Here is a 17,841-nt window from a genome sequence, read left to right as displayed (position 1 = left end):
AGTCCGACGGCGGAGGAGGAGCGGAGAAGAGCTCCTGAAGACGCCGTGGAAGTCCTGGATGGGCGGCGGCTATGCAAAAGAGCTTAGCAGCCGCCGCCCACCAGGTGAAGATGCTGGAAGTCCTGGGAAGGCGGCGGCCATGCAAAAGAGCTTAAAGGCCGCCGCCTCCCAGGTGAAGACGTCGTGGAAGTCCTGGATGTGCGGCGGCTATGCAAAAGAGCTTAGCAGCCGCCGCACACCAGGTGAAGACGCCGGAGGAAGACCCCAGAAGCCCTGGGGAGGTGGCGCCCCCCCAGGTGAAGACGCCGGAAGCCCTGGGAAGGCGGCGGCCATGCAAAAGAGCTTAAAGGCCGCCGCCCCCAGGTGAAGACCCAGTTTAATAAAGGATTTTTTAAAGAATGTGTCTTGTTTTTTTTTCAATATTTTCTTTACAGGTGCCAGCGGGCCCTTTATGTCCGGGCATGCTGGCACTTGTGGTTCTCCAAGTGCCAGCATGCTGGGGCAGGCTTGCTGGGACCTGTAGGCCACCTGTAAAGAACAATATTACTATTCTTTGCAGGTGGACTACAGGTGCCAGCGGGCCCTTTATGTCCGGGCATGCTGGCACTTGTGGTTCTCCAAGTGCCAGCATGCTGGGGCAGGCTTGCTGGGATCTGTAGGCCACCTGTAAAGAACAGTTATAGCATACAATGAACCCCGCACCCACCGCCACCAGGGGTGCGGGGCATAGCACTGGGCTATCAGCCCAGTGCTGGTTGTTGCTCGGGAGGGGGGACCCCATTTAGATTTTTTGGCGGCCCCACTTTCCGAGGAATTCCAGCCCTGGGCTGACTGGTTTGGGGGGTGTTTAATGGCATGGCAGGGGGACCCCACACTGAGTGTCTCCCCTGCTATGGCATTATCCCCCCTGGCTGGTTCTGCCTGGTGCTGGTTTTAGTGGTGTAGGGGGACTGCACTTTTTTTTTTCCGGGGGGGAGGGGGTGGGGTGTTTAGCTGCAGTGCCTCCCCAGGCCCGGACCTCACCGCACGTCACTGGTCCTGAGGACCGAGTTTGAGAACCTGTGCTCTAGACTTTCATTAAGTGAAGTAATTAGCCCCACCTGGCTCCTCCCACTATGACCCTCCTCCAAGCCTCAGTTAGGACACCGTGCCCGGACGAGCGTACACAATAAGGAAGGATTTTGAATCCCGGGCAAGACTCATACCAGCCACACCAATCACACCGTATAACTCGTGATATGAAACCCAGTTAACAGTATGAAACAACCGAGCCTCTCAACAGATGGCTCAACAATAACCCGATTTAGTTATCAATAACTACGTACAAGTATTGCAGATACACCGCACTTGGGACGGGCGCCCAGCATCCACTACGGACTACGAGAAATAGAATTACCGGTGAGTAAATTCTTATTTTCTCTGACGTCCTAGTGGATGCTGGGAACTCCGTAAGGACCATGGGGATTATACCAAAGCTCCCAAACGGGCGGGAGAGTGCGGATGACTCTGCAACACCGAATGAGAGAACTCCAGGTCCTCCTCAGCCAGGGTATCAAATTTATAGAATTTTGCAAACGTGTTTGCCCCTGACCAAGTAGCAGCTCGGCAAAGCTGTAAAGCCGAGACCCCTCGGGCAGCCGCCCAAGATGAGCCCACCTTCCTCGTGGAATGGGCATTGACAGATTTTGGCTGTGGCAGGCCTGCCACAGAATGTGCAAGCTGAATTGTACTACAAATCCAACGAGCAATAGTCTGCTTAGAAGCAGGAGCACCCAGCTTGTTGGGTGCATATAGGATAAACAGCGAGTCAGTTTTTCTGACTCCAGCCATCCTGGAAAACATATATTTTCAGGGCCCTGACCCCGTCTAACAACTTGGAGTCCTCCAAGTCCCTAGTAGCCGCAGGCACCACAATAGGTTGGTTCAGGTGAAACGCTGACACCACCTTAGGGAGAAACTGGGGACGAGTCCTCAATTCTGCCCTATCCATATAGAAAATCAGATAAGGGCTTTTACAGGACAAAGCCGCCAATTTTGATACTCGCCTGGCCGAAGCCAAGGCCAATAACATGACCACCTTCCACGTGAGATATTTCAGATCCACGGTTTTTAGTGGTACAAACCAATGTGATTTTAAGAAACTCAACACCACGTTGAGATCCCAAGGTGCCACAGGGGGCACAAACGGGGGCTGAATATGCAGCACTCCCTTTACAAAAGTCTGAACTTCAGGTACTGAAGCTAGTTCTTTTTGAAAGAAAATCGACAGAGCCGAGATCTGTACCTTAATAACCATATGCGGTGATAATAATTTGCTGTAACCTCTTTCCTAGCTTTAATAAGCGTAGGAATGACTTCCTCCGGAATTCCCTTTTCCTTCAGGATCCGGCGTTCAACCGCCATGCCGTCAAATGCAGCCGCGGTAAGTTTTGGAACAGACAGGGCCCCTGCTGCCGCAGGTCCTGTCTGAGCGGCAGAGGCCATGGGTCCTCTGATATAATTTTTTGAAGTTCTGGGTACCAAGCTCTTCTTGGCCAATCCGGAACCACGAGTATCGTTCTTACTCCTCGCCTTCTTATTATTATTCTCAATACCTTTGGTATGAGGGGCAGAGGAGGGAACACATAAAACGACTGGTACACCCACGGTGTTACCAGAGCGTCCACAACTATCGCCTGAGGGTCCCTTGACCTGGCGCAATATCTTTTATAGCTTTTTGTTGAGGCGGGACGCCATCATGTCCACCTGTGGCCTTTCCCAAAGGTGTACAATCCTTTGGAAGACTTCTGGATGAAGTCCCCACTCTCCCGGGTGGAGGTCGTGTCTGCTGAGAAGATCAGCTTCCCAGTTGTCCACTCCGGGAATGAACACTGTTGACAGTGCTAACACATGATTTTCCGTCCATCGGAGAATCCTTGTGGCTTTTGCCATCGCCAACCTGCTTCTTGTGTCGCCCTGTCGGTTTACATGGGCGACCGCCGTGATGTTGTCTGATTGGATCAGTACCGGCTGGTTTTGAAGCAGAGGCCTTGCCTGTGTAGAGAAGTCACCTGACTTGACCAAAGTCCTTGGAATTTTCTTCCCTATGTGACTGCCCCCAGCCTCAAAGGCTGGCCTCCATGGTCACTAGGACCTAGTCCAGTATGTCGAACCTGCGGCCCTCCTTAAGATGGGCACTCTGCAGCCACCATTTTAGAGATACCCTGGTCCTTGGAGACAGGGTTATCAGCCGATGCATTTGAAGATGCGATCCGGACCACTTGTCCAACAGGTCCCACTGAAAAGTTCTTGCATGGAACCTGCCGAATGGGATTGCTTCGTAGGAAGCTACCCTTTTTCCCAGGATTCGCGTGCAATGATGCACCGATACCTGTTTTGGCTTCAGGAGGTCTCTGACTAGAGATGACAGCTCCTTGGCTTTCTCCTCCCGGAGAAACACTTATTTCTGGTCTGTGTCCAGAACCATCCCCAGGAACAGTAGACGTGTCATAGGAACCAGCTGTGACTTTGGACTGTTTAGAATCCAACTCTGCTGTTGTAGCACTTTCCAAAATAGTGCTACCCCGACTAGCAACTGCTCCTTGGACCTCGCCCTTATAAGGAGATTGTCCAAGTACGGGATAATTAAAAACTCCCTTTTTTCGAAGGAGTATCATCATTTCGGCCATTACCCCGGTAAACACCCTCGGTGCCTTGTACAGTCCTGTCTGGACTTTGTAATGGTAATCCTGTACCACAAATCTGAGGTACTTCTGGCGAGGATGGTAAATGGGGACATGCAGGTAAGCATCCTTGATGTCCTGGGATACCATGTAATCCCCCTCGTCCAGGCTTGCAATAACCGCCCCGAGCGATTCCATCTTGATTTTGAATCAAGGATTTTAATATAAATGGGTCACACCGAACCATGCGGTTTCGGTACCCCCACCCGTGTAGAATAGTAACCCCGTCCTTGTTGAAGTAGGGGCACTTGAGTATTACCTGTTGGGAATACTGCTTATTAATTGCCTTTAGTACAGCCTCCCTGCCTGAGGGAGTTGTCGGCAAGCCATAATCTAGGAAACGGCTGGGGGGAGATAGCTCGAATTCCAGCTTGTATCCCTGACATACTTCTTGAAAGAAACAGGGATCCACCTGTGAGCGAGCCCACTTATCGCTGACATTTTTTTTTTTTTTAAGACGGCCCCCCACCGTACCTGGCTACACCTGTGGAGCCCCCGCGTCATGCTGTGGGCTCAGAGGAAGCGAGAGAAGAATTTTGAATCTGGGAGCAGGCTGACTGGTGCAGCTTTTTCCCTCTTCCCTTGTCTCTGTACAGAAGGGAAACACCTTTGACCCGCTTGCTTTTCTGAAGCCGAAAGGACTGTACCTGATACAGTGCTTTCTTAGTCTGTGAGGAAACCTGAGGTAAAAATATTTCTTCCCAGCTGTGGCTGTGGATACGAGGTCCCAGAGACCATCCCCAAATAATTCCTCACCCTTATAAGGCAGAATCTTTTTAAAGTCAGCATCACCTGTCCCGTGACAGGTCTCTAATACCCTCCTGACAGAATGGACATTACATTCCTTTTGGATGCCAGCCGGCAAAATATCCCTCTGTGCATCCCTCATATATAAGACGACGTCTTTAATATGTTCTCATGTTTGACAGGGTCACCGACCACGCTGCAGCAGCACGATCTGCAGGTCTCCGTCTAGTACCTGAGTGTGTAAATACAGACTTCAGGATATCCTCCTGTCTTTTATCAACAGGTACCTTCAAAGTGGCCGTTCCTAAAACGGCAGTGCCACCTTTTTTGACAACCGTGTGAGCGCCTTATCCACCCTAGGGTATATCTCCCAGCGTAACTTATCCTCCTGGCGGGAAAGGGTACGCCATCAGTAACTTTTTAGAAATTACCAGTTTCTAAACGGGGGAACCCACGCTTTTCACACACTTCATTTATTCATCTGATGGGGGAACAAAACACTGCCTGTTTTTTCTCCCCAAACCTAAAAACCCATTTTTAGAGGTGCTTGGGTTAATGTCAGAAATGTGTAACACATTTTTTATTGCCGGGATCAAGTCACGGATGTTCCTAGTGGATTGTGTATATGTCTCAACCTTGTCGACACTGGAGTCAGACTCCGTGTCGACATCTGTGTCTGCCATCTGAGAGAGCGGGCGTTTTTGAGCCCCTGATGGCCTTTGAGACGCCAGGGCAGGCTGGGAAGCCGGCTGTCCCACAGCTGTTACGTCATCCACCCTTTTATGTAAGGAGTTGACACTGTCGGTTAATACCTTTCACCTATCCATCCACTCTGGTGTCGGCCCCACAGGGGGCTACATCACATATATCGGCCTCTGCTCCGTCACCATATAAGCCTCCTCATTCAACATGTCGACACAGCCGTACCGACACACCGCAGACACACAGGGAATGCTCTAAACGAGGACAGGACCCACAAAAGCCCTTTGGGGGGACAGAGTGAGAGTATGCCAGCACACACCAGAGCGCTATATAATGCAGGGACTAACTGAGTTATGTCCCCTATAGCTGCTTTTTTTATATATGTATACTGCGCCTAAATTAAATGCCCCCCCCTCTCTTTTTTAACCCTTTTCTGTGTTGTAAACTGCAGGGGAGAGCTAGGGAGCTTCCCTCCATCGGAGCTGTGAGGGAAAATGGCGCCAGTGTGCTTGAGGGAGATAGCTCCGCCCCTTTTCCGCGGCCTATTCTCCCGCTTTTTTATGGAATCTGGCAGGGGTATTTACCTCATATATAGCCCCTGGGGCTATATATTGAGGTATTTTTGCCAGCCAAGGTGTTTTTATTGCTGCCTCAGGGCGCCCCCCCCCCAGCGCCCTGCACCCTCAGTGACCGGAGTGTGAAGTGTGTGAGAGGAGCAATGGCGCACAGCTGCAGTGCTGTGCGCTACCTTGGTGAAGACTGAGTCTTCATGCCGCCGATTTTCCGGACCATCTTCTTGCTTCTGGCTCTGTAAGGGGGACGGCGGCGCGGCTCCGGGACCGAACACCAAGGACTGGGCCTGCGTTCGATCCCTCTGGAGCTAATGGTGTCCAGTAGCCTAAGAAGCCCAATCCGGCTGCAAGCAGGCGAGTTCGCTTCTTCTCCCCTTAGTCCCTCGCTGCAGTGAGCCTGTTGCCAGCAGGTCTCACTGAAAATAAAAAAACCTAAGTCTATTTCTTTCTAAGAGCTCAGGAGAGCCCCTAGTGTGCATCCAACCTCGGCCGGGCACGAAATCTAACTGAGGCTTGGAGGAGGGTCATAGTGGGAGGAGCCAGTGCACACCAGGTAGTCTAAGATCTTTCTAGAGTGCCCAGCCTCCTTCGGAGCCCGCTATTCCCCATGGTCCTTACGGAGTTCCCAGCATCCACTAGGACGTCAGAGAAAGACTGGATTCATCCTGTAGATCAATTGAATGCAATAAAGATAATTCTATAGGGTTCATAAACTTTCTCTGATCTAATCATGGTAAGAATACCTTCATTTTAAAATTAGAAACAGTCTTTTTTAAATGTCAAATATTTCTTCATAAACCGCAACTACCCACTACTCCCACTCCCCACCCCAAAGATCAATGATTCATACAACAATGAAAATGTGAAGAGAGGAAGAAGGTATAGACAATTGTGTGTGCCAGCATTCATTTTTGTTTAAAGTTTCAAAAAAATATAGTGGATCATTGTGCTTTTAATATTCATCTCACAAATCACCGCATTTAAACAAGATACATTCAAATGAATTTGTTTATAATTAGTTTGTCACATAAGGATAACAATATGCACTAATTAAAGGCAAATTTTGTTTTTTGTTTTTTTTTCTTATTTTTACGAAAATTGCTAATATAAAGATCGCAAAATCACTACAAATTATTATTATGTGTTGAACACTGCCAGTACCAATCTTGTTTTAAATAATGGGACAATTTATTACAGAACTGTACCATTTATTTTACACACAAATATGACAGTTCTCTTGGTTTACAAAGGCTAACAAAAATATGGAATGTTAATAGTATTGTTTTGCATAAAATTAAGTACTTACTGTACTTCCACAGCAATCAAGTCACAAGTTTAAGTTTGACTGAATTGCAGGATTTGTGTTAATTTGCCACTGTCAAATAAATCCTCACCAATTTAGTTTTGAAACAAAATGATAATTTACTGCACCTAATCAATATTAGTATATTCAGAAAGGCTCACACTGCTACTCACACAGGGACATTTATTGAGGTGTAAGTTTGTTTTCATGAATGGCTGATCTCATTAGTATAGTTAAAAGGTGAAATGTGTCCTTTTGTAAAAATAATTTCACTTAGGAGGAAACATTCATCAGGAGTAGATTCTGTGTCAGTCATTCAAAGTGGTCATGACTCTCCATTCTGCACCTTGGCTGCTGGTGGATGCATGAAGTCCTTAAATGGAACTAGAGCTTCTTTGAGAGCTGTACACACTTCAGAGGATGAACATGTAATGCATTCCACTAACGTGGGGTAGAGAGAAATCACCTGTGCCCAAGTGTTACCGTCAACTGTAACAAAGTAAATATATTGCATTAAAACAAACCTACATGTATTTAATATACACACAGTACTGTAGTAAAAAATATATAATTTGTGCAAAGTAGTATTATTCAACCAGACCAATAATGTGGTATTGATATGGAAGCATTTAATAGAACATTTAAAAGTTGAGCAACCTAAACCTAATATGCAAACTACACAGTCCAGTTCTGAATACCTGACAGCCTGACTACATTGTCTCGTAGAAATGCAATGCAGCATTGCAAGTTGACAAGGAACAGACGCTAGCTTGTCACAGTTTGTGTCACATACCAGTTTGGCCAATGTGATAACTAAAAAATTAGCTAACCATTAGAATGTGTTCAGCTCCATTTTTCATAACTCATTTAGATCAGTGCTGGCCAAACCAGTCCTCGAGATCTACCAACAGTTCACATTTTCCAGATCACCTAGATGGTGCTCAGATGTAGTCATTACTAATTAAGATGTGCTGCATTCATTCCTAACTGACAATTCTACAGAACTCCAGGAGGCCTGGAAAACATGAACTGTTGGTAGATCTCGAGGACCGGTTTGGCCAGCCCTGATTTAGATCATAGGTCTGCAAACTCGGTCCTCAGGACCCCACACAGTGCATGTTTTGCAGGTAACTCAGCAGGTGCACAGGCGTATTAATTACTCACAGACACATTTTAAAAGGTCCGCAGGTGGAGTTAATTATTTCACTTGTGATTCTGTGAGAAGACCTGCAAAACTTGCACTGTGTGGGGTAATGAGGACCGAGTTTGCAGACCTATGACTTAGATCAGGCATGTCCAAACTGCGGCCCTCCAGCTGTTGTGAAACTACATATCCCAGCATGCCCTAACACAGTTTTGTTGTCAGAGAATGCTAAAGCTGTGTCAGGGCATGCTGGGATGTGTAGTTTCTCAACAGCTGGAGGGCCGCAGTTTGGACATGCCTGACTTAGATTATATCTGGTCGGTCTTGGTAACAGTTACAATTTCTGTTCATTACCACTGAGATCATTGACTGTTTAAAAAATAAAAAATAGTAAAGCTAAGTGACTTGAATATAATGTGCGGTGAGTAAGAGTAATTAACCACGCCCTTTCTGCTATTACTAGCTTGCTGTGCACTACAATTATTGCTGATTATCTTTGGGTTATGCAGAACTGAACACGAGTGCAAATAATCCCATTTGCAAATGTATCATTTGCACCAAATACAAGCTGTTGTACGTGCACACGGATGATGAGGACTAGTACACATAGGGGACTTGCGCACTGCAATATATTTATAATAATACGCTTCATATGGGTGAATATATATGCAACTTGTCTTTCCTGTGGGCATGACATGGAAGCATATACCCCACAGTTCCCTCCAACTCAGCATCTGTCCCACTGTATCTCAAATGCACATTTCCCAATCTACACATGAGGCTGCAGAGGCAAATGAGAAAGTGAAATATTAAATATAATAAAAGGCTATAAAAATGCACACCCACCACACATCTATTACATGATATACACAATAGCAGTAGTTTCATATGGCTTTCAGTTAAAACATGCAGTGAAATTTCAACATTTAACACTATATATTGTGGCATACAGTATCATGCACAGTATTCTACATCATTTCACACAGCAGTGCAGGATTTCCACATGTCAACAGCATTCCAGGATTACCTAAAAGCATGTATGTGTAGTTAGTCACCACTTGCAGGCTACTGATACTGTGTGGGTGTATGAACGCATAACTGTTTCTTGTAGAACAAGAATATTATTTCACCAAATTTAGTCCCATGCACGTGATTAACTTCTATGGCTACAGGTACACAAAAGCTCAATTCTTCACAATAGTTACGTTTCATGTAGAAAGACATTACAGCTGCATACTAATGACAAGAATACTGCTGTGGAACTGAACATCCCAGCATACCCAAACAGAAAACACTGTAGCAGGGCATGCTGGGATGTTCCACAGCAGCTGGAAGGCCTCATATTGAATACTCTTGCCGCAAAGTTATACGAGTGTAATCTCTCCTGTGGAAAAGGGTTATCAATACAAGGAAAGAATCCAATCCTAATTGGATTCCCCCTAAAGTAACGGTCTGATACCAACCTAACATGCACTGTTCAGCAAGTAAATTTCCCAAGTTACATACAATACAATAGATCCAGTAGGTAGTGATTTCCTGTATAAACTTTTTAATGTAAAACTAAAACAAAAAAACATCTAAACATCCTATAAACATAAATAAATAGGCACAAGCAGTAATTTTGTAACGTGAACTGGCTACCTGGAAATTCCAGCCCTGATGTGATCCATCATTACATATGCAGTGCGACAAAGCATGTGAAATCTAATACACACATTTTAAACTAGTTTTACTCATGAATTTTAAGTAATGGCTTTGTATAAATGAGTACAATGACATAGTACAAGTAACTGCATGTGATAAGTATGCATAGATAAGTAGAAATGCATGGTAAGTACAAATGCATGGTATGGCAGCACAGTTGGCATAGTGGTTAGCATTACTGCCTCATAGCCTGGAGGGAACTATTTAAAATTTCCGAGCAAGGAACTGTGTGGAGTTTGTATATTGTCCTTGGGCTTACATGAGTTTCCTTCTTGTTGCTCTTGTTTCAACTCACACTCCAAAAAATAAGATTTTACTTACCGATAAATCTATTTCTCGGTCCGTAGTGGATGCTGGGACTCCGTCAGGACCATGGGGATTAGCGGCTCGGGCTCTTTGAGCCGGTCCTGGTTGCAAAAATATGGGGGGAAAAATGATAGGGGTTCCCCCATATTTAAACAACCAGCACCGGGCTCTGCGCCTGGTCCTGGTTCCAAAAATACGGGGGACAAAAAGCATAGGGGTCCCCCGTATTTCTGAAACCAGCACCGGGCTCCACTAGCCAGATACATAATGCCACAGCCGGGGGACACTTTTATATAGGTCCCGGCGGCCCTGGCATTACATAATCAACTAGTCACCCCTGGCCGGGGTACCCTGGAGGAGTGGGGACCCCTTCAATCAAGGGGGTCCCCCCCCTCCAGCCACCCAAGGACCAGGGGTGAAGCCCGAGGCTGTCCCCCCCCATCCAAGGGCTGCGGATGGGAGACTGATAGCCGTTTTGTAAAAAAAATAAGAATTTACTTACCGATAATTCTATTTCTCGTAGTCCGTAGTGGATGCTGGGGACTCCGTCAGGACCATGGGGAATAGCGGCTCCGCAGGAGACAGGGCACAAAAATAAAAGCTTTAGGACTAGGTGGAGTGCACTGGCTCCTCCCCCTATGACCCTCCTCCAAGCCTCAGTTAGGATACTGTGCCCGGACGAGCGTACACAATAAGGAAGGATTTTGAATCCCGGGTAAGACTCATACCAGCCACACCAATCACACCGTACAACTTGTGATCTGAACCCAGTTAACAGTATGACAAACGTAGGAGCCTCTGAACAGACGGCTCACAACAATAACAACCCGATTTTTTTGTAACAATAACTATGTACAAGTATTGCAGACAATCCGCACTTGGGATGGGCGCCCAGCATCCACTACGGACTACGAGAAATAGATTTATCGGTAAGTAAAAGCTTATTTTCTCTGACGTCCTAGTGGATGCTGGGACTCCGTCAGGACCATGGGGATTATACCAAAGCTCCCAAACGGGCGGGAGAGTGCGGATGACTCTGCAGCACCGAATGAGAGAACTCCAGGTCCTCTTTAGCCAGGGTATCAAATTTGTAGAATTTTACAAACGTGTTCTCCCCCGACCACGTAGCTGCTCGGCAGAGTTGTAATGCCGAGACCCCTCGGGCAGCCGCCCAAGATGAGCCCACCTTCCTTGTGGAATGGGCCTTGATAGATTTAGGCTGTGGCAGGCCTGCCACAGAATGTGTAAGTTGAATTGTGCTACAAATCCAACGAGCAATCGTCTGCTTAGAAGCAGGAGCACCCAGCTTGTTGGGTGCATACAGTATAAACAGCGAGTCAGATTTTCTGACTCCAGCCGTCCTTGAAATATATATTTTCAATGCCCTGACAACGTCCAGCAACTTGGAATCCTCCAAATCGCTAGTAGCCGCAGGCACCACAATAGGCTGGTTCAGGTGAAACGCTGAAACCACCTTAGGCAGAAACTGAGGACGCGTCCGCAGTTCTGCCCTGTCCGAATGGAAAATCAGATATGGGCTTTTATACGATAAAGCCGCCAATTCTGACACTCTCCTGGCTGAAGCCAGGGCCAGTAGCATGGTTACTTTCCATGTAAGATATTTCAAATCCACCGATTTGAGTGGCTCAAACCAATGGGATTTGAGAAAATCCAAAACTACATTAAGATCCCACGGAGCCACTGGGGGCACAACCGGGGGCTGTATATGTAGTACTCCTTTTACAAAAGTCTGGACTTCAGGAACTGAAGCCAATTCTTTCTGGAAGAAAATCGACAGGGACGAAATTTGAACCTTAATGGACCCTAATTTGAGGCCCATAGACAATCCTGTTTGCAGGAAATGTAGGAATCGACCCAGTTGAAATTCCTCCGTCGGGGCCTTCCTGGCCTCACACCACGCAACATATTTTCTCCAAATGCGGTGATAATGTTGTGCAGTCACCTCCTTCCTGGCTTTTACCAGGGTAGGGATGACCTCTTCCGGAATGCCTTTTTCCCTTAGAATTCGGCGTTCAACCGCCATGCCGTCAAACGCAGCTGCGGTAAGTCTTGGAATAGACACGGTCCCTGCTGAAGCAGGTCCCGTCTTAGAGGTAGAGGCCACGGATCTTCCGTGAGCATCTCCTGAAGTTCCGGGTACCAAGTTCTTCTTGGCCAATCCGGAGCCACGAGTATCGTTCTTACTCCCCTTTGCCGTATAATTCTCAGTACTTTTGGTATGAGAGGCAGAGGAGGAAACACATACACTGACTGGAACACCCACGGTGTTACCAGAGCGTCCACAGCTATTGCCTGAGGGTCTCTTGACCTGGCGCAATACCTGTCCAGTTTTTTGTTGAGGCGGGACGCCATCATATCCACCTTTGGTTTTTCCCAACGGTTCACAATCATGTGGAAGACTTCTGGATGAAGTCCCCACTCTCCCGGGTGTAGATCGTGTCTGCTGAGGAAGTCCGCTTCCCAGTTGTCCACTCCCGGAATGAACACTGCTGACAGTGCTATCACATGATCTTCCGCCCAGCGAAGAATCCTTGCAGCTTCTGCCATTGCCCTCCTGCTTCTTGTGCCGCCCTGTTTGTTTACGTGGGTCACTGCCGTGATTTGTCCGACTGGATCAACACCGGCTGACCCTGAAGCAGGGGTTTTGCCAGGCTTAGAGCACTGTAAATCGCTCTTAGCTCCAGTATATTTATGTGAAGAGACATCTCCAGGCTTGACCACACTCCCTGGAAGTTTCTTCCCTGTGTGACCGCTCCCCAGCCTCTCAGACTGGCATCCGTGGTCACCAGGACCCAGTCCTGTATGCCGAATCTGCGGCCCTCTAACAGATGAGCACTCTGCAACCACCACAGAAGAGACACCCTTGTCCGTGGAGACAAAGTTAGTGTGGAATAATACCCCTTTCCCTGTTGTAGGAGGGGTACCTTGACTATCACCTGCTGAGAATACAGCTTGTGAATGGCTTCCAATACCGTCGCCCTGTCTGAGGGAGACGTTGGCAGAGCAGACTTTAGGAACCGGCGAGGGGGAGACTTCTCGAATTCCAACCTGTAACCCTGAGATACTACCTGCAGGATCCAGGGGTCCACCTGTGAGTGAGCCCACTGTGCGCTGAAATTCTTGAGTCGACCCCCCACCGCCCCCGAGTCCGCTTGTAAAGCCCCAACGTCATGCTGAGGGCTTTGCAGAAGCCGGGGAGGGCTTCTGCTCCTGGGAGGGAGCTGCTTGGTGCACTCTCTTACCCTTTCCTTTGCCTCGGGGCAGATATGACTGTTCTTTTGCCCGCTTGTTCTTATAGGAACGAAAAGACTGCGGCTGAAAAGACGGTGTCTTTTTCTGTTGGGAGGGGACCTGAGGTAAAAAGGTGGATTTCCCGGCTGTTGCCGTGGCCACCAAATCCGATAGACCGACCCCAAATAATTCCTCCCCTTTATACGGCAATACTTCCATATGCCGTTTGGAATCCGCATCACCTGACCACTGTCGCGTCCATAAACTTCTTCTGGCAGATATGGACATCGCACTTACTCTCGATGCCAGAGTGCAAATATCCCTCTGAGCATCTCGCATATAAAGAAAAGCATCCTTTAATTGCTCTATAGTCAATAAAATACTGTCCCTATCCAGGGTATCAATACTTTCAGTCAGGGAATCCGACCAAACCACCCCAGCACTGCACATCCATGCAGAGGCGATGGCTGGTCGCAGTATAACACCAGTATGAGTGTATATACTTTTCAGGGTAGTTTCCAGCCTCCTATCAGCTGGATCCTTGAGGGCGGCCGTTTCAGGAGACGGTAACGCCACTTGTTTTGATAAGCGTGTGAGTGCCTTATCCACCCTAGGGGGTGTTTCCCAGCGCGCCCTAACCTCTGGCGGGAAAGGATATAATGCCAATAACTTCTTTGAAATTAGCAGTTTTCTATCGGGGTTAACCCACGCTTCATCACACACTTCATTCAATTCCTCTGATTCAGGAAAAACTACAGGTAGTTTTTTCAGACCCCACATAATACCCCTTTTTGTGGTACTTGCAGTATCAGAGATATGCAAAGCCTCCTTCATTGCCGTGATCATATAACGTGTGGCCCTACTGGAAAATACGTTTGTTTCTTTACCGTCGACACTAGATTCGGTGTCCGTGTCTGGGTCTGTGTCGACTGACTGAGGTAAAGGGCGTTTTACAGCCCCTGACGGTGTCTGAGACGCCTGGACAGGTACTAACTGGTTTGCCGGCCGTCTCATGTCGTCAACTGATTTTTGTAACGTGCTGACATTATCACGTAATTCCATAAACAAAGCCATCCATTCCGGTGTCGACTCCCTAGGGGGTGACATCACCATTACCGGCAATTGCTCCGCCTCCACACCAACATCGTCCTCATACATGTCGACACACACCTACCGACACACAGCAGACACACAAGGAATGCTCTTATCGAAGACAGGACCCCACTAGCCCTTTGGGGAGACAGAGGGAGAGTTTGCCAGCACACACCCAAGCGCTATAAATATATAGGAACAACCCTACAGAAGTGTTGTTTCCTTTATAGCAGCTTAATATATCAATATCGCCAAAAAAGTGCCCCCCCTCTCTGTTTTTTTACCCTGTTTCTGTAGTGCAGTGCAGGGGAGAGTCCTGGGAGCCTTCCTCGCAGCGGAGCTGTGCAGGAAAATGGCGCTGTGTGCTGAGGAGATAGGCCCCGCCCCCTATTTCGGTGGGCTCTTCTCCCGGTGTTTGTGAGACCTGGCAGGGGTTAAATACATCCATATAGCCCCAGGGGCTATATGTGATGTATTTTTAGCCAGAACAAGGTATTATCATTGCTGCCCAGGGCGCCCCCCCCCAGCGCCCTGCACCCTCAGTGACCGCTGGTGTGAAGTGTGCTGACAACAATGGCGCACAGCTGCAGTGCTGTGCGCTACCTCATGAAGACTGAAAAGTCTTCTGCCGCCGGTTTCTGGACCTCTTCACTTTTCGGCATCTGCAAGGGGGTCGGCGGCGCGGCTCCGGGACCGGACTCCATGGCTGGGCCTGTGTTCGATCCCTCTGGAGCTAATGGTGTCCAGTAGCCTAAGAAGCCAATCCATCCTGCACGCAGGTGAGTTCACTTCTTCTCCCCTAAGTCCCTCGTTGCAGTGAGCCTGTTGCCAGCAGGACTCACTGAAAATAAAAAACCTAATAACTTTTTCTAAGCAGCTCTTTAGGAGAGCCACCTAGATTGCACCCTGCTCGGACGGGCACAAAAACCTAACTGAGGCTTGGAGGAGGGTAGGGGAGGAGCCAGTGCACACCACCTAGTCCTAAAGCTTTTATTTTTGTGCCCTGTCTCCTGCGGAGCCGCTAATCCCCATGGTCCTGACGGAGTCCCAGCATCCACTAGGACGTCAGAGAAACATACTGATAGGTTACTGACTTCCTCAGTGTGTACAGTATGTATGACCATGTGATAAGGAATATCTATAATATATTAATCTAATGTATAATATATTAGAGTATAAGCTCATGTGACTCACTGATATATTCTCTGTACAGTGCTGCATAATATTAATGAGCTATAGAATACAGTAATAATACAATTGTATAAGTACAACAGCATGGTAATAATAAGTATAATAGCAAGGTAAAACTAAAGAACAACATCATGGCATAAGTGCATGGTATGATAAGTTTACAAGAACCACCAAATGCTGACAACTTTGACAGTTCCTAATATATTCCAGGAAAAGAAAAGTGGTAGGCAGGGAGTATAAACTCGGCACAATAACAGTCTCTGTGAGACAGGCCTGAATGGCACAGGAATGGCAATACTTTCGTAGACTGGGGTTGTGCAGTTCATTAAGTGATGGAGGTAAGCAAAACTATGGTGACCCTGTCATCCATTTCATAAGGAAAGTTTTGATGAATGTGTTGCCTGAGGAGGTATATGATTCACCAACCTTGAAGGTCACACAAGCTCAATATTACTTCTGCGAGTTCTTTCAATTAATTCCACCATCTGCATTTCTTTCCCATCTCCTCTAGTTGTCATGGATTTTATTTTATTAAACTGATCCACAAGGAGATAAACATATTTCATAACAGGGATAATAGGTTATTTACATTACTTGAAATGTCTGCTGGTGACTAACATAATAACTTGCTGCTCTAATTTGTTGAAAATAAAAATCATTAGCAAGAAAGATCATTTCAACACATAGGTCGGACCTGTGTCTCTGTTCTCTGCAATGTTAGAACGGTCTAGGGCACAAGATAATGGCAGTGGTTGATGTGACACAGAATGTATATAAGTAGATGCTATTTACTGTGTTGCTAGGAGGCAAAAAAGAGTGCTATTTTTTACTAAAGCTGCCATACACGGAACGACTGTCATTCCAACCAAACAACTAGCTGGCTGTTTAGAACGATAGTGGGAGCAAATGATATTCAGCCGATTATTCCCACACACTCAGAAATGGGCAAAAACAGTCAGCCCAACTGAAAGGGAGAAATTAAACATGTTCTGCACCCCCCCTTCCCCCCCCCCGCCCTTCCAAACTGAAGGTTATGGCAGGGAAGCGGGAGGATACTGTCTACACTACAGCACTGTAAAAAATTAAAATAATAATAATGAATCAAAAAATAATGGTCCCCCCCCAAATTTGTAACAAGCACCTGTGGTTTCAGTCACTTGATTCAATGTGTGGAGTACCGTTTTAGTAGGACAGACATGTTAGTCAGTTGGTTAGTTGGATATTTAGTTGAAAATCTTTCAGTATATGGCCTCCTTAAGCTGAAAACGCACTGCAAGATTAGCTGTCCAATCTTTCTGGTTGGAAAGAAAATCTGTGAATGTATGGGACCAATTGACTATTGACCATTTGCTCCCAAACAGTGGAAAACAGTCAGTCATTCAGACAAATTGGATAAATCAGTTTAATCTAACCAATGTATCCAAGCAATCGTTTTTGCTTATTTTCCAGATTTTGGGAGCAAATCGTTCCTTGACACTTGCTACCAGACATTACCAGATTTTCGGACCCACCAGCCAGATTGGACAGATAATCTTATAGTGTGTATCAAGCTTTAGGGTTGCACCAACAAATCATCTTTACATGGAACACAGAGAACACTGGAGACCAGCGAGAATGAAAAAGCTAACATAATACATATATATATAGATCTTACACTAATATATACATTTCTACGATAAGATCGCAACGTGATACACAGAGCTGTTATTTTAATTTGCATGGCTCAGTACAGATGGAAAAGTGGCACGGTACAATTAAACAAATAGCAATTTTAATTGTATGAATGTCAGACTTGTCCCTGGGCATTACATTTATGTCCCACTAGGTTAGTTTCTAAATGAAATTATCTGTGATAGCCTATACACCTCTCTCCAGCTCTGGGTCATGCCTTTAGTTTCACAACACTTACATGTTTCAAAATACACACACACACACACACACACACACACACACACACACACACACACACACACACTTCTCTCTTTATAATTTTCTTACAATAACAATGTACTCATGATCAGCAGTTAAGACACGTGTGATGGCTCACTGTGTAAAACCTCAGCCCCTCTCCCAATCTATAACTAGAGTGGGGAAACATTGTGAGTG

The 17,841-nt window shown here is 46.7% G+C and overlaps 1 protein-coding gene across 3 annotated transcripts in view; it reads right to left on the bottom strand.

Moving 5' to 3' along the window:
* Positions 1-6,677: 6,677 nt before the first annotated feature.
* MON2 (MON2 homolog, regulator of endosome-to-Golgi trafficking) overlaps positions 6,678-17,841 on the bottom strand; it is a 257,814-nt gene continuing 246,650 nt past the window's right edge. For all 3 annotated transcript variants that reach the window (XM_063927724.1, XM_063927725.1, XM_063927726.1), the window contains one exon: positions 6,678-7,535. In XM_063927724.1, coding sequence (XP_063783794.1) covers positions 7,372-7,535 — 164 coding nt within the window. In that variant the 3' untranslated portion in view covers positions 6,678-7,371. The remainder of the gene's footprint in view (positions 7,536-17,841) is intronic.

This window comes from Pseudophryne corroboree, chromosome 6, assembly GCF_028390025.1.
Source record: "Pseudophryne corroboree isolate aPseCor3 chromosome 6, aPseCor3.hap2, whole genome shotgun sequence".
Lineage (NCBI taxonomy): Eukaryota > Metazoa > Chordata > Amphibia > Anura > Myobatrachidae > Pseudophryne > Pseudophryne corroboree.
Note: the sequence above shows the minus strand (reverse complement) of the source record. Positions and strands in the feature narration are given on the sequence as shown.